The sequence below is a fragment of the Argiope bruennichi genome, chromosome X1 (genome assembly GCF_947563725.1).
Source record: "Argiope bruennichi chromosome X1, qqArgBrue1.1, whole genome shotgun sequence".
NCBI lineage: Eukaryota > Metazoa > Arthropoda > Arachnida > Araneae > Araneidae > Argiope > Argiope bruennichi.
The window spans coordinates 105830025-105852842 of NC_079162.1; the positions used below are offsets into that span (position 1 = coordinate 105830025).

A 22818-nucleotide genomic window follows, 5' to 3' on the forward strand; every position below is an offset into this window, starting at 1 on the left:
AAGATACGTTCATGAAAGGATATTGAAATTTCAGTAAAATTTATAAATATTGAGTACGAGCCGATAGATTTGATAATTAATTAACCCTTCAAAGGGCCGTTTTTTTCTAGTCATATTATGTTTAAATATTTTTAGGCTTGAAATTAGAATAAGAAAAGAAATTCATTTAGCTTATTAGATACATTTAATTTGGTTAATTAATAATTAAGTAACAAATCAAGACACATCATTTTGTGTAAGATAAAGAACTGAATCATCTAAGTTTCTGTCTTTCTAAAAAAGATTGTCAGAACTTATGCCAACCTACATAATTTCATAAAAAGATTGATAAATTTGGTGGGAAGCATACTTCCCACGGCCCTTGAAAGGGTTAAGAAAATATTTCTATTAATTTTAAACAGATAGTGGCCTTAGTATTGTGCCTATCACAAACTTAACAATGTCCTCAGAGAAGTGGTAAATTTTTTATAGTACATAACTAAATGAGAGAAAAAAAAATAAAAACCGTAAAGTAAACTGATTCCAATAACTAATGTTGAATTACGCGAGATATCCAATTATATGAGAAATCTATTTATAACATCTGTCTACTGTGACAATATTAAAAAGATGAAGTATAAAAAAATAACTATTTAAAAGTTTTATTTCTGATTTTATTTCTTCTTTTTTAAAGAAGTTGAGAACTTATTTAGACTTACATATTGAAACAAATAATGTCCAGTTATTTGCTTTAAGTATAAAGTATTTAACACTTCAAATTCTATAATATCAGCGAATAATTTGCTAAAATAATATTAATGAAGGATGGTTGCAACTGTTCTGGATTGTCATCATTTTCATACCATCAATCTGAGGAAATTATTGAAATTGGGCCCGTTCTATTATTTTATTATCATCATCCAATTATTTAACTCGATGATCTACAAGAACACTCCCTAAGTAATCATCTATCATTTAAAACCACTTCACTGCGGGTTTCTAAGTACACATATTACTATTTCTTTATCCCACAATTGACATTCATCTATTTTCAAAAATTTCTTTTCTTCACCTTTTCAAATCTATTCAAACATTTTCTTTTTCTTTCTTTTCCTTTTTTTCCCCCCTCCTTCATATTTAGATTTCTCTTGTTTATTATCTATTAAAGTTAGTCTTTCAAAGCGGAGATTTTCAAATGTCATTGTTGCCTAGATAGACAAAAATATTCTAATATTAAACAAGCTGTGTATTACATAATACCTTCTAAAAATATAATTGCAAATTTTCATGCCATTTCATTTTCTTGTGGAATTTGCATTATTATGCTATTTACTTTCAACTATAATTATCAAATATCTGATAAATACATGTTTATTTTCTTTAACTTCATGTATTATCAAAAGGTTCGATTCAAATTATAAATAATTTTTAATATTTTAAGCATTCCGCATGCAATTTATGAATTAATGTTACAGTTGCTATTTCTAAATGATGCTGAAAATTATTTATTTGACAACAACTATTTTATCAACTTGTGATTTTTTTAATAAAAAGAATTAATATTTTTTAAAGTTTATTGCGAAATGAAATTTCACCGATAGGACAATAAATACATTTTAAACGTTATTTATTATTATTTAATGATGTTTAGAATTGAAAAAGAAAAATAATCCAAGAAAAAATCGGTTTCCAAAAAAAATCACTTTCATTTTACATATATAAATATTAAATTCTTACTTGAAAAAAAACTAATATTTTATTATTGAACTAAAATCAAATTAATATTATTTGAATTTACTCCTTTATCTAAGGAGTTCTAAAATCCCGCACATTTCAGCTATTCTGAAAATAATCATAAGATCCATTCTTTTTTAAGAAAAAACAAAACAACATTGATTATGCGAATTTATAAATATATTAACAGCTTCATGATTATCTTAGAATCTGGATTAAAATTTATTAATTTTGCGTATTTTTTCCTCATTAAATAATTGATGACTTCATAAATAGGGGAGCTACGTATAAGCAAATGAAACAATGAATTCAATTTATAAAGAGAATCTTATTTATTCCATTCAATCGGCAATTGACATAAATAATATTTATTTAATTTATATATCCTGCTCATTGTTTTGCGTTAAATCGTAAGAATTATTTAAACAAAATTTGAGAGGAGCTTGATTAAAAAAAAAAATATCAAATCTTAAAATCTTGAAACTTTTTTTTTTTTTACTTGATAAAATTTTATCGAGTTTGTGTAGTAAAATAAAAAATTCGCTTTCTTAAAGGATATCTGAAATATTTTACTACTAATCTGTTCCTAAATGGTCATTTCCACAGTAATTTAAATAAAACAAAACTCTAAAATATAATTTTTAAAACTTAATAATTATGAAGATCACATATAATATCTTTTAATTCCTGACTTGTAATCAATATTTACCATTTATAAGAAATTTCTCTTTAAATTCTGTACAGTGATTTAAAAAAACAGCCCGTTATTTATATTTTAGTCAAGCTAAGAAAATTTTTATCAGAAATACCACTTTTGGTGAATAAATATTTTTCTGTGATAATTTTCAAAATTTGTATTCATTTCACATTAAATTAAACATATGTAGCATTTCATATAACTTAATACTTGTTTAAGAAACATTTTAGAATGAAATATCAAAAAAATGATATTTAAATTAAAATGTATTTATTAGTTGAAAAATATGTCATTTTAAAGAAAAGTCAATTATACAGTTAATGCAATTCCATTAAATGGAACATTATTTAATGACAGCATCCTTCAAGAATTATCAAAGGAATTCTAGATATTTATTTAAAATAAAATAAACATTAATGAAATTAAATTATATGTGTAAGTATGTTGGAGAAACTATGTAATACTTAATATCAATATTAATAATAAAACATTTAAATTTATTTGATATTAGTTGCTTAGCGAACCGAATTTAGTAATATAAACATTTATTCCATTTCATTTTCTTGCCATAAATAACTTTTTATTGGAGAATTTTTCTGTTTTTTTAAACTTTATCTTGTAATTGAGAAAATAAAAACAGTGTACGAACATAACAGAGGGCAATAATTATTAAAGCCAAATAAAGGAAGTTTTTTTAAAGCATGAATGAAATAAATTTTTATAAAGCAAGTGAAATAAACCTAGCTCTTATCATAATAAAAATACTTATTCGCTTGCTGTAAGACGGGAAAAGTTTTCTAAGTTTTTGGATAAGCTGTCGCTCTTTTATCAAGAGTACTTTGAAAGATAGCTTATGGGGTGCAAAGCAAGAGAGACTGTACCTGTTTGCGGGCCGGTGGGAGGCGGGAGTGGGGGGTTCCTCTGGAAAGTTGTTGCCACCCCTCGAGCAAAGGGGGCGCCACTGGGACTCTCGGGCAGGCACTCTATAGTGCGTGCATGGCAGCGACACCTCACAAGCAATGGTCTGGTAGTTGCGGTCGGTGCTTGCAAGCGGACTCTGTCTTTGGTGCCTAAATAGCAAAGGAAGCTTTTGCTGGGGGCACGTTTTTCAGGTGTTTTGCGAGCGCACGCCATATTGCAGCGCAATGTGTCCCCTACCATCGATCATCCTAGCGTATGCTCTCCGGGTCATCGAGGCGGCGCGCGGTTGGCGGGCGCCCGTCACGTGATATGCTAATGTGCTTCGACGGGCGGAGCCAGCGCTCAGTTAAACGACAACCCCAAAGAAAAATTATTTCCATCCAATTCATCCAAAAATTAATGATCATGAGTTCGTATTTGATGAACTCTCCCGCTTACAGTGATCCCAAATTCCCACCCAACGAGGAGTACTCACAGGGGAATTACATTCCCAGCCACGGTGGGGATTACTACACGCCGTCGCATCATCACCATCACCATCATCCACACCATCAACAACATCCACACCATCAACATCACCCGCCGAGTCACCACCAACATCCCCAGCAGCAACATCACCACCACCACCCTTATGCCGGCTACCCGTTATCCGGCCCTGTTTCTTATGGACAAGAGAATGGCAGCCCCGTCTATGGGGCGCCCAACGCGGGTCAGCACTATTACCGGCCCCAGCCGCCCTGTGGAATGGGGCCCGTCTCGCCCCTTCCTCGAACGCCCACTCTTCCAGTGGACCACGTCGTTCCCACCAGTAGTCTCAGCCCCGTGCCCTCCCAGGGCCCCAATCAACAGCAGCAAAGATCACCGGTCTCTTCGCCGACCCCACCGGGACTCCAGAGAAACCAGCCGCCGTCCCAACAGCAGCTGGGGGGCCCGACTTCGCCAGACTGTGCGATCAGTGGCAATGGAGGCAATCAGCCGGTAATTTATCCCTGGATGAAAAAAGTCCACGTCGGTGCAGGTAAGTCTACATTTGTCACTTTTCAAGCCTCCCCCTTTTCCCTGACACATATAAACAAGAGAAAGCTGGAAAGCCCTAAAACTTACTTCAAAGTTCTGTTGATATAAATGCAAAATAGTTTGTTGAAATCAATTGGACAGCATTAAAATTCAAAATAAAGTTTTATCAATGGCTGTGGGTGATTTAAAAAAACTCATTAAATGAAATAAGTTTAAAATATCCATTTTTTTTACTTCCGAAGGGCGTTAAAATTGTATAATCCCTGATCAAGGTTAAGTAAGAAGTTTTGAAATATGTTTAACTCACGAAACGATTTATTTATTTGCATTATCATTGACTGACGTAAGAATAAAATATTTATTAAAAGGGATTGAATGAAATCTGACTTCCGAATTATTCATTTTCATTATTACGAATGTTGATACGTTTCATTCAGTAGAGCTTTTGTAACTGCAAATCAAAGTACTATGAAAATTATTTAAAGGTATAATTTGGTTTAATAATAGGGAATTTAAAAATTTGGGAATGATAATTCGATTCATGTATTTATATATATGATTAATTAAATTAAATTTTTTAATTGATTAAGTAAATTTCTCTCTGGATGTTTGATGCTAAATAGAATGAATTAAAAAGAATTAATAAGAAATCACAAGTTACTTTTAAAAATTTTTAATTGCTATACAAAATTAATGGGCTTTTAATTAATTATATTAGAACATACAAGAGAAAAAATATTCCTGAAATAAATCTGTAATACTTAATTTAATGATAATTAAAGTTTTTGAGCCTCTTTATTTTGAAAATTCAACATTTTTCATAAGTAAAAATTGGGCATATAAGGTGAGTAAATGAAATTTCATTTTGTAAAATCCTCAAAAATCATTTTTTCGCTAAAAGAAATACATTTTAAATAAGTTTATTCCTAATTTTTCCTTTTGCAATCATTATAGAATAATAATAATTTTGAAACCATAAGTGAAACCATAATATATTCTATCATTGTTGGTGAATGAAAACGAAAATCTTAAATGTGTTTCCATATTTTAAAAATGAAATGAACGTCTCATTCGGCAATTTGAATCGTGTGCTCATTTTTTCCCTAATAAATTTTATGTTATACTAATGAATAATTAATAATTATTGGAATAGTAAAAAAGAAATTCGTTTATCAGAAATCAAAATGAAGGATGTGACAAGCATTTCTTTATTTTCTATGGTAGAAAATCGTGTTATGAATGAAACTGCTGAGAAATCACAAATGGAAATTTACTTTAGCAGGAAGAATAATTAATTGAAAGTTAATGAGTTTTAGTATTATTTTAGTTTTCTCTCACGGTATAATGATGGTTTTCTAAATGATGTATAGAACTTTCATTCGAGCAAAAAGAATTTTTTTCCTGATTTGTTTGAATAATGTGAGTAAAAAATAAATACATTTATGACTTGAAATAATTATACTTGAATATGAAAATAAAAAACTGTAATGTTTTAACAAAGAAAAAGAAAAAGAAAAAGAAAAAATCAAGCCGAATTCTCAGTTGAACAAAACATCTGTAATGTATTAAATGCTTTCAAAGTTATATTTGTATTTATTTCCCTTACTCAATAAATAATCTTAACAAATAATTGAAGTAAGTAAAATGCTTACATGTTACTAGAAGAAACTTAAGTAAATGCCGATAAAAAAATATAAAAAACTTAAAACAGGAGTAAGGGAATATGTAAACAAAAAAAATCAGTCGTCTTGCGATGAAACTGCAAAATAACATATTGTATAATCTATATTTCTGCATTTTAAATTTTTCAAGTGAATTTTTTTAATCAATTCTATTCTATAGCTGATAATAGAAGTAATTCATACATATATATTGTAAGAATTTTGTGTTTCCAAATGATGTTAAGTTAGCTCAAATAGATAAGGAATGTATAACGGACTTGTATCTTCTTTTGTTAAATTCACTGCTTTTTAATTCTTATCTGAGAAGGGGAAAATTCGTGAGGAAAAGTAATTTTAAAATATTAATTTATTTAGTTTGCCATTTATATTATTATATAGAAAGAAAATTTGACTAACTAGAAGAATTTTTTAATATTATAAAACTTTCAGTGGCAAACAGATCAAGTAGTACACAAAGGGCATTCTGGGTTTTTTTCTTTTATTTTTACTGTATCAAATTTCTTTTCTTTTCTTTTTTTCATTCTAAATATTCTGTGTTCCAATTTTCGTTCGCGGGCTTGTAAATGTTGTCATTAATCATTACACTTCTGTTTGAGGATAAGATGTTTTCAACTAAGCATTATTGTCTTTGTTTTATAGACGTAGTGAAAATTCAACAGGTACACAGTTTCTATAAGTAACACAACCTCATTTTTTATTTCCACTTAATCTGAAACACAATTTCATTGTTTATTTCCACTTTATTTGAAATTGAAATATGACTTTCGGTTCAGTTGATAAGAAAGAACGATTGAGAAAGAAAAATAAGTAAAAAGAGCTAAATCTCATATGACGATTGATTAATTTCATTGATATTCCTCCGAATGCGTTTTTCCTTACTTATGACAATTAATAAGGTTGCATATTGATAATATTATAAGCATTTCTTAGAAGAAAACACAATATTAATAATGATAGAGCTCATCTTGTAATTGTAACTTTCTCAAATGACTAATCATTTGGACAAAATGGAATGAATCACAAGTTTTTGAAACGTTATAATTCATACATAAAATTTTCATCATTCATAGAATATGGAATTAAATAAGAATAAATTACTTAGAAAAACTTATTTATTTGATATTAAGTCTTATGTGATTCATTCTTCTCTTGTATAGGTACACAATATGATTGAAATATTGTTATTAATGATTATTTTTTATATGCTTATTAAAGCCAAAACAGTCAAAGCAGGAATTAAAATTTATCTTCGTCTTATTTTAAAATATATGGATTGATGGAATACTGCATGAATTTATGTTATATAGGAAATGCAGCAAAAGGCAATTAAAGAAAAGCTGTCGTTTAAAAGGAAATGAAATATATATATATTGCCTTGAAACTGATTCATAAAAGTTAGTATTGGTTAATATTGAATATTGAAGGCTTGAAATTTATCAAAACTGTTTGATAGAAAAACAAATTTCACAATTTAGGTGAAGATGAAATATTTTTACATTTACAAGTTCTAACTTCTTGCTTTGACCATATGATGATTAAAAGATGCTGATCAAGAAAATATTACAGAATGGATTCATACAAGTAAAATTATGTAAGATTACGGTTTTTTTCTTCGTAACAAATTATCGTGGGGAAAAACCAAGCAAAACTTTTAGACACAGAAACAGATTTGGCAGGAATTTACAAATTTTCTAATAGAGTTAGAAACTTTTGAGTACTAAATAAACGAGGAAGATTCTGTTAAATAGAAATATTCAAGCTGATTGCACGATGGAATGATTTCAAATATTTAAGAATTTTTAATTAGTATCTTTTAGCAAGAATTTCAATGCCCAAGGGAAAAAAATATGACTATTTTATTATTTGAGCCCATGAGGAATTTCTAAAAAATGCTATTAGAAACTTCGATATAAATTGTCCTCAATATTTGAGATTAAAATTACAAAAATCAAGCTTAACAAAAATCAGACGCATGCTTTAAGATAATGCATTCCAAAGATTTTAATTATTTTTGACCAAATTGGTTTGATTATAGAGAATTTCTATAACGAATTTTCGCCTCCGTTAACGTTTTGATCTGTTCCTAAGGTAGGTGCAATCGGAGAAAGCAGGATGGCAGGAAGATAGCTGTGCATGCCGACGGTCAAAGGAACAGGTTAGTTAGATAGTTTAGATTTTACTTTGGATAAAATGGACATTTTGTTCGAGAAGAACTGTCTTTTTATGGAGGTATAGTATAACAAAACTTAAATAATTTCTGAGTTCGCGTAGAAAATTTGTGCATTTGGAAGAACCAGGTTAGTTACCTGAACTTTCGCTTTCAATTTAAATATAACTATTTTTTATTTAAGAGATTAATCAAATGGATGCACAGCCAATGAAACAATTTTCTGCTAAAATTTACTGCATGCAATCAAATCCAGAAGAAGCTTAATGTAACATATACTATAGTTTTATGCTTTGAATGAATGGGCATTTAAATTGCTAGAAGAATTCGGTTTAACGGATTTTTAAAGTCATCGTCCTCCTTCAAGAGTATATACTGGTGAAAAAGGTATGATTTTACTTGTTTGAATCTTTCTAACTAATATGAAGAAAAGAAAACTAATTTCAGAATGTGTTGAAAGAATATTGTGAAAATTATTGAGAAATTGCATCAATAGAAAATAATGTGATAATGACTGACGACAGTTGTAAAAAGTCAGCAAAAGATTGATAAATGACATTCTCTTCAAAAAAAAAAAAAAATTGCAAGCACTGGCTATTTTGTGAGAGGAATCGTTTGTTGTTAAACCTGATCTTCACAGGACTATTAAATAAAAACTTTTGAAACTGTGTATGGTCAATTTGTATCTTATCGTTTTATATTATATCAATTATAGTTTTTTCAATAAACAGAATTATAACTTCGAAATAAAGGAATAATGCAATTATTTACTTAATTATTATGTGTGTAGTTTGTAATTTGATTTCCAACTTAAAATAAAGCATTTGAAACAAAAGGGCTGCAATGAAACGGTTACGAAAGGTGACAGAAAACAAAGTTCAGTTTTGCTTAAAGAACAAAATAAAAATGAAAAATATGTGTTGAATACAAATTGCAGAACCTCAAGTTGATCCCAGAGCCATAAAAAAAAAGGTCTATCATAACTGAAATTCTTCTAGCGAAAGATTGTATCCAAGTATCTATTATTTTCGCATTCAACAGCTGAATAAAAAAGCCGTAAACATCTCTTCTGTTTTGTAACAGCGGGAGATAAATATAGCACACATTAACACGCTCAATGACTTGATCCTCTATGTGCTTTCAAAATCCCTATAAATTTGTTTAATGTCTTTTTTGATCGTTGACCGGCATACCGCGGCGAAACGTAGACCGCTAACCGCGTCAATCGCTTTCTCTACCCCCGGGGAAGAGCCATCTCCGTAGACGATTTGTTTATGTTTTTCTCCCGCGTTTACAGCTCGCTTCGCAACTTGTGAAACAAGCTTGGAAATCTGTCTTTTATCAAGAAAGAAGGCAGTTCTGCCGGGATGCCGCACGAGTGTTTACATAAACATTATCGTTTGTTACTTTAGTTTTAATTCACATCATATTAAAATTTTCGATAATTTTTTAAACGTGATAAGGAATAAATAGGAATCTTGATGATGAAACAATAGATTTAGCTGATTCATAGGATTTTTTTTAAGATTAATTGCCACAATTGATTTTATTCAATTAAACATTTCAGAGTTGTTCAAAAGACATAAATATCGTTTTCGCTTTTATATTTTAATTTATGAGTTCAACATTTAAGATAATTTTCATTTATATACTTTTAACCTATTTTGAAATTCAAATGTAGCATGCAAAATTGATCTTAAAAATGATAATTTTATTATCTAGCCGTTTCTAAAATATACTCAGTTTTTTTAAAGCCTGATAACAAAAGAATATTCATCCAGTTGAATAAACAAATACATATAAATGTATTTAAAATTCTTTAACTTAAATATTTTAATTCAATTAATAGTGTATCTAGAAAAAATATATTTTGGTGAAAAGTAATGATGAATGATAATTTTTAATTAACGTAAAAATTCACTTTTAATTTATTTCTTCTTTTCTTAGCAATTTATTACATAGTATCACTCTTCTCGCTTGTTAATTGTGATGAAGATAAGAATTTCTTAAATATGAGCATTAATGACTTAATTTCTTATATGATTTTATTATTATTTTACAGTAGAATTTGACATTTATGAAAACAATCGAGCAATTTCTTCTAAATAAAAGATTAACCGCCATCTATAAGATGTTCAGATGCCATAACAAGAGAAATCACTTGAGGATTTTCATTTCTTAGACTCTAAAAGAGATATTTTTAACTGGAAAAAGATGCATATAATATTCAGAAACTTTTTTACGTTTTTCTTCCACATGTTAAAAACTGGTAAAAATTTATTTTATGTTTGTTTCATGGACATTTAAAAACATTTTTCTGGGAAACTCGAAACATAGCAGACAGCTATATTGAGTTTTTATAACGATAATTTTAGTTTTTATTTTTATTTTTTTATAAATAAATTTCTTATGTTAATGAAAAAGAAATTATAATTCATATGCACTTTGTTTAATTGTTTGCAGAAACAGCAAATAAATTAATGTAATCAATTTGAAATTCAAATTTTAAATGCTTATATTAGCTGTTGTGTAAACATTTTCAATTAATAGCTATACTTAAATAATTTTACAGATATAAAGTTTTATGATAACAGAACAAATGCCATCCATATTCTTTCAATTTTCATTATTTATAAAAGAATGCGTAACATGCATAAAAATTATATCTAATTCATTGAACTGAGTAACATCTATTTGCAAATTGTCTTCCTACAGTTGCATGTGCTTACATTAAAAATCATTTTGCAGCTTCTTTTGAGAAAACTCTGATATTTCTAAATAGCATTTCACATTTTAACACTTTTGGAAGTTTTTCGATATATTCAACAAATAGAGGGGGGGGGAGAGAATTAAGAGATGTAAGCTAATGTTAGCATTAAAAAAATTTCTCATTAAACTATGACTAAGATACTCTGAAATTTTTTTTTAGAGTATCAAATTATATCATTAAAAAAACGAAAATATTAAAACGAACGAAGAATATATATTTTATGAATTAAAATAAAGCTTTTCTCCATTATTAAAGTTTAAAAATATTGTGTTTCATCTTCATATCCCTTCCAATTTTTATTTCTACATTGTTAACTGTTAAAACTGTTAACAGTACTGTTAAAAGTACTGTTGTTAGTTTGTTAAACAAACTGTTAAAAGTACTAATGTTTCTTTGAAATCAGTTTAATTTTCAGTATAATTACATCTATGACTTTCTAGTATTACTTAAGTTTTTTTATTTATCTCAGGTTTCTTGCAAATTTTATTTAAAAAAATATTTTGAAAAATTTTGCAAAAAATGTAATTAAATCTTATTGTACATCTAACAGTTTACTCTTTCTCAAAATAATTCTGAATCAAAAAGTATTTCAAAATATCATGAAAGTTGCTGATAAATATTGCTGCTATATACAGCTCTCCCTAAAAACATTTAGTTTTCAAACTACATAACACTGTTATACTAAAGAATATTAAGTGTTTTCATTTAACACATCAGCAATGAATGTCTTCTACTGAGTTATATTTCTACTGAATTTTATAGTCCTCATTTTTTTACCTTTTTTAAAACTGGATTTTAATTTTTTAGCTGATTGAAATTAAGTGGTTCAATACAACAGATAGAAAAAAAAGAATATTTCTTCTGAGTAGGAATTTTAATTCAAAATCCTTGAAATATAAAAACAAAAGTTTCTTCTTTGTATATAGTATGTACGACATATAGCTCAATATTTCTTTTCACACTTTACTGATATCTTTGTATATTCACTTCAAAAAATTTAGGAGCCAATTTCATATCTTCAGAAACTAACTTAAGACTAATTATTTAAAAAATGATATGAAAATTTCTATCAGTTTATTAAGTATTTTGACATGTTAATATTTAAATCAGATTAATTAGAATTAATAAGCATATGAAAAATAATTCATTCTTTTTATCTCCTTTCTATCCTTTATCGATCTACAATAAGTTAAAATCATTTATGAAAAATCTTTTGGAGCATTTACTATTGCTGAATTCATTAGTTTTGTTTTTCTAACATTAGCTTGGAATGCCATTTCTCATTTTCCTTCGATTGTTGTTAATTTATTTATTTTATGTTTTCTATTCTACCATTAAATTCCATAAATTTAGGAAATATTTACGCATTCCATTCTTCTGACAGTTAGTATTTATTTTCTGTCTTTTTTATTTTAAATTTTAGAAATTTCTTTGATTTTAAAGTCAAACAAGAAAAATTTACTTTTATAATAATAAAAAACTATTTATTCCAATACTTGTTTCAAAAATGCATTCTTAATGTTTGCCAAAAGATTCGTGGAAAAAGAAAATCCTGAATATAATTTTAGAGAACTTATCCTTTAAAGTATTATGCGATTATAATCAGTTTTGTGTATAAGAACTTTTCACAATTTTTATAGTTTAATTCGATTATATTAAATTCTTTTAACTGTACCTAAATTTATGAATTAGAAAAAAATATCCCTTTTAACTGAGTGTAATCAATATGAAAAGTAAAATATCAAAAACAATTTTCATATGTACATCATTGATTTCCTGCTTAACTGCTTAAAATGCCCTAGTGATTTTCTGAAAAGCTCTCGTTATTGCAATCAATATTTGATAGAAATATTTGTAATATATAAAGAAGTGACCTTATTAATATGATTCGCAATCCTAAATATAAATGCAATCGAAATTTGATTTGGATGTTTCATAAACATCTTATAAAGAAAATTAAAGTAACAAGAAAAATAAAAAAATTTTAAATAGTTTAAAAACAATGGTTGAGTTAGATATATCTGCGTCTTAGAAAAGGAAGAGGCATATTTTTATAGTTTTTAATCGTTGGAGTTAAGACTAAAATAGCTATGGATTGTATCGGTGCAAGTTTTATATGGGTTGATGTTATCCAATAAAAATTGAACTTTCCTGCCTCGTGAAAAACCCCTTTCCAGTCCTGATGATTGAATGTTTTAAAATATCTCCGCTCAATAAAAGATTAAGAATTCAAAATGTAATCTCAAGAATTTAAAATATAATATTTTAAAATTATTTTTGATGCAGGAAACATGACTCAGTTTGACTCTGTATCATATCTCCTTTTATTCTAGATGTTACTTCTTAAAATTATGGGCAATTAGCTGACGATTTATAGCCTATTTACAAATAGTTTTCTTTCTCCTTAAACTGTAATTTTTATAAACTTATTTTTAAGTGATATAAAAGTTGAGATTACAGAAAATCTCATGTATTCTGAATAGGTGAGATTCGGTGAAAATGTATTTTTCTTATCCATAGTAATATAAGGGTGTAGAATTACAGCATGAAAATCTTAAATTTTATATGCTTATTCTAGAATTAATTAAAAAATTATTTTATTAATTGAAACTATATCCTTGTTTCTACTACTTAATTTCTGATTGTGCACATACTTTTGTCTTTTCAACAATTCTGTCCAAGTATTGGATGATTGGTTTCTGGTTGCTTTATATTTAGTGTAAGAATAAAATTTGTAATTTAATTTATTATGAATGATAAATAAAGAAGATTAGAAAATACTTTTTCGTGTATAATTTCTTAACTTATAACTTTAAAATTATTTAGGAGAATCATATTCCTTTTTAGTGAATTTTATTATCAATAATAGATAATTTAACATTATTCAAATTATAACTACAAGCTTTTCACCTCATCAAAATATGTATATGATCAAAATATGAATAATTATTCGCCTGAATGATCTCATAATTTTATTAGTAACAGTTTTCATATGACTGTGAATGATTATATTCAATACGATTTTTAGCACGAATATCAAAAATGATATAAGCGGAGGTGTATGTGGGAAGGAGATAGTCAAGAATTCTCTAATAAAGCTTTCTTCTCCTTTTTTTTTTTTTTTTTTTCCATCCCTTTTTTTTTTTTTTTGCTTTAAATTAAAACATTTTAATTTATATGCGCATGCATAATAGTAATTTTTTTTTTGAAAATGAAAGTTTCACAGAAATTAAAGCACATTTGATTAGTATTTAGTTCTGTATCATACCAGAGAGATATTTAAGATAAAAGATTATAGATAAAATTAGCATGTATTTGTTGATAAGAGTACACAACATTTTTGAGTTAACAAGACTCATTTGAATATGTAAGTTCCCCACAAAGATTATACTTTCACGTGATATGATAAGGCAACCAAGTTTCTACTAGTGGAGAAAGTAAACAATAATCAAAAAGCAGTTACTTGCACGCAAATAAGTTTTAATGGATTTGGGAGGTGAATTCTTGTTAGTGTTTCAATTTATTATGAGGATTTTCAAAATTCTGTGAACTAAATCTATAGTTCATTTGATTTGAAATACAAGTATATATTTTGTTTATAATGTTTAAGAAAAAGAAAAAAAGAACTAAAAAGCAGTCAAATAGAATAATTACCATACTCATTACAAAAGAGCAAAGATTAAGAGTTGCTTTTATGCTATGAAAAATATGATTAGATAACACTATTCAAAGTAATTAGGGATTTTTTTTTATAAAAAATGTTTTCATTTCTTAAACTTAAAATTTTCTTCTTATCTTAGTTTTTTAAAAAGTTTTACTTATTTTTTATAAAAATATAAGTCAATAATTAGTAATATAAAAAGGTATAATTTTTTTTTTCCGAAAATCTTTGTAAAAGAAAATCTGATTCCGTTTTCTAGTAGTATTACTATTCTGAATTTTTCAGTTCAATGTGCTGTATCAGTGCCTTTAAACAAAAGCAGTTTTTGAATACATTTAAGTTGACAAATCCCAGTAGCATTACTTCAAATTTCGTTAATAAATAATTTGAAATAACATACTTCATTAAATATATAATTAGCTTTTGTATTACTTATAGACATGTATACGCATTAAAGTGATCAAAAGTTTAATCGCGTATCTTCAGTAAGAATATCAGTAACTGCATGAAATGTAAAGTTTTTAGAGTGAATTTAGTTCCCAATATCCATGCATTTTGAAGGGGCTTACTTTTTAGTCTAAGGATTTTAGTCTATTAATTCCATAACAGTTCGATAAAAGGGGGGGGAGATGCTTCTAGAGAATAAAACAAATTGAATAATTTTATAAGTAAGGCTTTTCATTGCAATCAAATGATACTATTTAAAATAGAGTTATTGAGAATGAAAGTATGCCATTAAAATAAAATTATGTTCAAAATTTCCCGTTTTACCGGTTTATGGCAGTTTGCGATCATGATGAAAGAAGGTCCTTCAATTTTATCAACATATAATCTTTGACTTGAAAATTTATTTTTTCACTTCAGATTAAATGAACTATCTGTACAAAGGATTATGAAAAAAGTTAAAAGGGATTATTTCAATAGTAATATAATAGAAATATTTATATTAATACGTTTCCTTGACATTCAAAAATTTATGGAACAATTTTTTCCTCATAAACTTAATTTCATGACAGTTTTGGTGTTTTAAATCTTTCCCACATGAACAGAATTTATTTTAAAACATATAAGATTGAAAAAAAAAAATGTTCCATTATTTTGGCGATTCTTTGTTGTTGTCATTTTACTTACTTACGATGTATGAATCCCATTTTGGCTAATTTACTAAATGTTTTTTGAGCACCTTAGATGTTACGTTGAAAACATCAACATCCCAAATGTGGAAAACAACATCTATGAGAAATGTACACAAATTTTAAAAAGGAGAGTGGGAGAAAAGAAATATGTCTTTGGAATAATTTTATCTAAAACCTAATGATTTGTCCAATTTCACTGAATAACTGAACTTGTTCATAAATTTAAAAAAAAAAAAAATGCCCTTCCTTCTTTAGCAATTTCTCTTTTAGAAAACTTTCTATAATTTAGAGTGGGATAAACAGGATGATTTCACAGAATAAACTGGAACTTGATTGGATGTCTGCATGTCAACAAATCAAATTATTTTTATGATGAATCAGAGATTTAAAAAAAAACTTCTGTTAAATGACACTTTTATAAAACATATTTCTAAAAGTTCTCATAGAACACCTCAAAAGCATTTCCTTTCTACGTTCAGCATGATCATTTAAAGATAAGTATTTCATGAATGAATTTCATTTGGGTGATCAATAAGGCAGTTGTCCCTCTACTAAAAGGAACATTTCTGATTTAAAATCATTTCTTCTATATATTTCGTTGCACGCTGTCTTTATATTTTCAGATTGGTAACGCCAAGTTGTCTTTATTTCTTTGCATGTATTACTGCTTTAAGTATCAGCTAAAGCAAAAGAAAAAAAAATCGTTTCTTTCATCAAAACGCAATTTCATTACATGAATGCAGCGTGTTCCGATGCTTGGAAGGTCTGTTTACTCTTATAAAAACAGAACCACGTGGTAACGACAGAAAAGGAGAGATCGATTTTCCTGCTTCCCCCACCCCAACCCCCTTTGGCGTTCGCAGCCGCAATATTTCTCAGTAAAAGGACTTTTCATTGATCCCCTATGGCAATACGTAATAAAAAAGTAATCGAGAACCTTTCGTGGCGGTTACTGATAACAGCACTTCGGAAACGACTTGGTCTTTATTTCAAAAGAATTATTCCTGAAACGCTGTGAAAGCTTGTTTATAAGGAGGGAGGTTTTTATATTGTTATTTTGCTGAAATTGTATGTTTTATGGGGTTGAAACAAAGGTGTTGTAGTGCATACAAAGGACTGTAATGGATAGCCAAAAACTACACAGTATTAAGATATTACACCAAAAACAGTTAATAATAACAAACGTGAGGGCAAGCTTTAATATTTTTACATGAGGTATTGAAATCGAGAGCATAAACATGGTTGAATGTATTAATGAAAACTTTATTCTATTTAATTACATTTTATACAATAGATGTAATAGTATTGCTTAATTTCTATTCTCTTATCCAAGAACTGGATGTCGTTTACCTTTTCTATAGGTACTGCGTAAGGATTTAACAACTAAACAGCAAAGAGATTTTAGGTCATATAATGAGTATCTATCAGTGCGCGACGGTGTTTATTTATTTATTTATGCTATTAATAATCAAAGATAAAGGAAAACAATAGTTTTGTTCGACACCTTTTCCTTTCTGTCTCTTTTTTCACGCGTCATCTAATTTTATCTGCCTGGTTTGATTCATGAATGATTTAAAGCTTCTCAGAGTTTTTAACGATTCAAGAAAGGGGATGTTTTATTTACCTCTTCGAAATAAATCTTCTCTCTGACAACGAAACAAGTAAAAAAGGAACTGTACAGTATATCAAGTTATCAATTAATTTAATGTGATTTAAATTTCAGTACTTGGGAAAGTAATCACTTTACTGTCATCTTTAAGTATACTCAAACAGAGCGCTTGTGTAATCGCTCACTTGAGCTACCAGCTAAAGCAATTGATTAAGGTAATCACATTTTCCCTACTCACTTGAAGAGACAACCACCGAGACAAAATGCATGGAAAAAGAAAGCAAGTCCACACACGAGAATCATCTGTATTGCTTACAAAACATATTATTATTCATGCAAGACATGATGGAGCCTCAGTGGAGAATCTCCAGTGGAACTCAAAAAGTCCTTTGTTACGAATTGGAAGCATGCCTAAAATTGCAAGCTATTCTTCGCAAATTTTACAAGGGTGTGTTTGTCTGCAGATAAGTTACTATAAGAAAGTCGTAGCTGCCAAAAAAGCTATGCTCTGAAGAAAGAATAACTTGAACAGCTGATGCTTGAAGCTAGGATTGCTTCTCTTTCATTTTTCGTCAGATCTACAAAATTGAAAATTTAAAGATTTATTTAGTTACAGAAATCCCGAAATAAATGATCAGATGCTTAATTTTTTGGAAAATTGAAATGATAAATTAGAGATTAGAGACAAATTAGAGAACACTTAATATTTAGAAATTTTAGATTTTATTTGGGCAATACCGGTATTCAAATTGTACTGCTGCTGTTTTAGAGTTTTCCGGCCTAATTTTATTGCATTGTGTGATTTATTGTTTTTATTTGACATTATCTAAATGGAAAACAAAATAAATCTGAAAGAAGAAATGCATGAACCGTTAAGAATAGAATTGAAACCGATTACATTAATTGACGGTGGGGGGGGGGACGTGCATGCTATTCAAAATATCAATAATCCTCACCCTCTCGAAATGGGGAAAAAATAAAGAAAAGAGCAGAAAAAATGTTTGTTATGATTTAATTAAGAATTGATTGTCAAAGAACTAATATAGCTTCATTCTGTAAAAGAACACCCAATGACATTAATTATTTATTCCTGTAACACAAATTTAGTAAGTTGTAATATCATAAAAGAAGTGCATTTATAAGTAATTTTTTAAAATGGTTAACAGTGTTGTTAGTAAAATATTAGCATCTGATTAAGTAACAATGATTTTTTATACTTTTTGATATTAGATATATTTTTAAAAATTGCTATAAAACATCATTTCCGACAGTGATACTACCAATTTTATTTCAAATATAATTAACGGATTCCAGTAATTCTTACTTCCCAGTAATTTTTAATAAAACACTCACCTAAGTGAAGAATTCATTTAAGTAATTTACCGCTGATATTTACTCACAAATAAAAATTTAATATCCATTATTTAATAAAAGATGGATGGTTTTTAACTCCTGCGATTTATCTAAATATTCTTATCATAGACATGCAGTAATATTTTACAAATGTCTAAAACTTGTGAAAATGACTTTATATCAGCTCATAAAATATTTAATGTAACTGTATCAGTTCATAAATTTTAAATGTCATTTTTTATATTTTCTGACATTCATTTTTCATAAATTGTCTGAAACAAAAAAAGGATGTTTAGGTATTCATTCATTTGCAAAGTATAAGTTTTAAACAATGGAAGCCACTGAAGTCAAATTATGTCATTTTGTGGGGGGGGGGAGGAAGAAAGAAAATAGCGTTGAGAAGACGAGTAAGTAATTGGTCGTCTTCTCGCAGATAAGGTTAGTTGTTCGTGTAGCTATTCGAAGACCATTGTGGCCGGATTTTCTCTCACCTGTACAATGCTCATTTTAAGTGTTTGAAGGAACTAGGAAAAAAATTCGTCAATTTTGACGGACAGGAAGGCGAACAGAAAGGAAAGGAATATTCATCGAACAAAAACATTAACGCCGACTATTATTTCCTATTATGATATCTTGTTGGTTGCATATATTTAATTCCTCCTCCCTGGCAAAGAAATGTCCTTTATTTTGTGTTGAAATTTCTTCTGCATTCATAATTTAATAGGAATTGAAAACACGAAAATGCTGAAATCCATTTGACAGTTTAAAAATGCAAATTCAGCCAGAGGCAGTCTCAATCAAGTATCTCGCTGTGCCAGTTTTCTCATGTACGGATCATTTTTTTAAAATGTCTCTATCGTGCTGCTTCAGTGATAAAGCATTGAAGCATGCATTATATATTATACCATACGTGGACCTCACCTTTTGTAAGCAAAATCTACACGAATGCTGAAGGGATGACAGAATGAATTGCATTTGATTGTACTTACAAGTTAGAATCGTCAGAGCATAGATTAAATTACTTAATATATCTCGAAAGAAATGACGGATAGTCTGTCTGTCACCGCTTTCTTTTCTAACAGAGAAGGACGCTGTCTTAAATGCTGCATTTCACGCAGTTATTCCGTTATAAAAACAAGAGGAGCATTTGTTATGTGGCGTGTTTTTGAACAATGACATCGATCCTTAACAATGCGTTTTTCTATTTATGCTAACTATTCTATTAGGATAAGAGATTTTGAAAATTATTTTTTAAAATTAATTTTGAAATAAAAATGGTCATTGTAGATAGTTCGGTGATCATTAAATCTCCGCAAATAATAATTTTTATTAAGTTAAACTGTTGAAAAATTAATCATGCAAATTAATCTCTCCTTCTTTTCTTTTTTGCATTTTTTGCTTATATACAAACAGTAAAGTCGTGATGATTCATTTATATCAGATAATGTTGAAATGGAAGAGCTTTTAACTGTTTAATTTAATTCATGATGTTCTGTTAAATCTAAATTTTATACAAGATGCCGTTATTGCAAAAATTCTAGAATGTGGCCAGTTTTTCTAAGTGTTATTATTATTATTATTAAAATCGCTTCTTACAGTACAGTATACAAATGAGACGACAACACGTTAGTGAACTTTTCGTAAAAATAAAACTAAAAAATAAAAGATTATAAATAAATAAAAAACGAATGAAGGCAGGTTGAAGGAGAAAAAACGTATGCAATTAACACGCCATATTTAATATTTTTTGTCTCACTTTGTCTTTTTACAATCCCTTTTCTGTTTCCTTAACACGAAAGATAAAGTACGCTGCAATTTACGGAAAATATACTATGTTCTGATTGCATATTGACGGTAAATTAAAACTGTATTAAAAATTTTAAATAAATAAATAAAAAAGAATGAAGGCAGGCTGAAGGAGAAAAACTTATGCAATTAACACACCATATTTAATATTTTTTGTCTCAGTTTGGCCTTTTTATAGTACTTTTTCTATTTCCTTATCATGAAAGAAAGAGTACGATGGCACTTACCGAAAATATACTATGTTCTAATTACATATTAGCAGTAAGCTAAAATTACATTTAAAGCTAAGTTTCAATCATTAATTATTTTAAATTGCAAACCTTGACTGCTTAGACATTTCTCATTAAACCATTATTGGTTTTCTATAATTTACCAATACTATTTAACGTTAAGAATTTGATTCATGACTAACATTTAATGGTAAAATAAGCATGTAAAAATTCACAATTTATAATATTCTTAATACATGCTTTTATGTCTGATTTCCTTTTTTAAAATATGCATATTTTGAAGTAATTTGAAAAAATATTTCAGCTTACTGTAAAGATAAAATTGACAAAGCAAACCTTTGAATTTTAAAATCTATCTTCCTAGTGAAATGCATTAATCATAAATCTATTTTGACTCATTAATCATAGATCTGAGGTAATCTATTGAAAATTTTAATAGTTAAGTATGTTTGGATGGAAGTAATAGAGCAATTTGCAATTTAAATAAGATGCAATCTTTGTATTTCATAACGATTAAGATAAAAGTTATCTTTTTAAGATGTATTATTGTAATTTTGTTGCAAATTTGATAAGAATTTAAAAATAAAGCCTTTTATTTACTATTAAATACGTAAAAAGGTCACCTTATAAATTTTTCTCGATCCTTCTATCAAAGAAAAACTAAATTTAATATGTATGAAGGCAGTATCTTGAAATTAAAATTATTAAACTATATTACGTATCTCCAAAAAAAATCTCCAAAGAAATTAACGGCAAATAAAAATGGCAAATCAAATTTGGAGATAACTACAATCGAATCATTTAACGCTTTAAATAAGGCAGAAAGTCATATGTAGGCATAAGGTTTTTGTTAAACGAATCTAAAATAATTTTATGAAACTATTCAAATATAGTATATACCTATTTAAAAAAGGATATTCCTTTTTTGTATTTTTTATGGTTATAACTATTTTGATAAATTAAAAATATTGCAACAATTTTATTGCACATAAGTACACAAATCTACAATCCACTTGCCTTATAGAAAATGGTCACTATTTTACACGGTTTTGCACCTCGTATTTTAACGTTTGTGCCCTATTGTCGTTTTCTATAGACACACGCACATTTGACTTTCGTTTTACACCGTTCTTTCTCTGCGTGTTCCCCTGAAGGTCACCTAACTTTTACTTCATGGTCCGTTGGAAACCAGCCGTACGAAAAAATGGTCGATTATAAACTCGCAAGGTAAACGCCCATGATCGAAAAATCATATTGCCGTTTGCATTCATCACGATAACTGTAGAGCGAAGTATTTGCTCGAACAAAAGATTAAAAAATTAAGTTAAAAGAGCAGGCCTTTCAGGGTCTAGATTTATGTCTTGGAATGTTTGACTTAATTCTAAGTATTTCTACCATTTTCATTATTTATCAAGTAGTTCTATTAGTCCGTTAGCGAGATTATTTTTTTCCTCATTTAAATTATTTTGTTGAAGAGGAAATTATATAAGTAAAAGCATTGATCTGAGCAAAGCAGGAAAGCGTTGTTTGTAATATAAGCAATACTACTAATAATAAATAAACCAACTGTTTTTCGAAAAGGAAAATTGGGGCCCGACAAACGATTTACGTTTCTTCCAAGAGAATCAAATGTGTATTTCCATATATTTGAAATCACATCAGCTACATACATGTAGGGATGAGTTAAATCTTGTAAGGTAGCCCTGGCGCTGGATTCTTGGGGACCCTCTGAGCGATCACACTTCAAGTACTGGTGCATTTTTATTTATCAGCCATTGCGTTTTAAATTAGAAAAAAATTAAATATTTTTAATCATTATAATTTCACTTTTATTGATAATAAATATAAGTTAATTTTTGTTGTAAATTAATTTTTTTTTAATATTTAAGAAGCTTTATTTTGAAGGAATTAAGGATTCATTGCATGAAAGAAAAATGAACTGGCTCTTTCTCAACAAATTGCCTTTGTATATTACTATTAAATAAGTAAGAATTGTTTTCAAGTTAGCATTTAACCTTTATCACTCCAGTGGTGTCGCTACTGAAATATGGGGTTT

General features: G+C 28.2%; 1 protein-coding gene and 1 long non-coding RNA gene across 3 annotated transcripts in view; one reads left to right on the top strand and one right to left on the bottom strand.

Annotated features, from left to right (window-relative positions):
* The window catches only part of LOC129959132 (uncharacterized), a 114922-nt gene extending 111340 nt beyond the window's left edge, over window positions 1-3582 (bottom strand). The window contains exon 1 of one of the 2 annotated variants that reach the window (XR_008783408.1): window positions 3292-3582. This is a non-coding gene — a long non-coding RNA (uncharacterized LOC129959132). The remainder of the gene's footprint in view (window positions 1-3291) is intronic. The other variant, XR_008783407.1, reaches the window with a different exon arrangement.
* A 4-nt stretch (window positions 3583-3586) lies between these two features.
* Window positions 3587-22818, top strand: part of LOC129959131 (homeobox protein Hox-C4-like) — a 40659-nt gene continuing 21427 nt past the window's right edge. Inside the window, exon 1 of the mRNA XM_056071955.1 lies at window positions 3587-4349. Coding sequence (XP_055927930.1) covers window positions 3587-4349 — 763 coding nt within the window. The remainder of the gene's footprint in view (window positions 4350-22818) is intronic.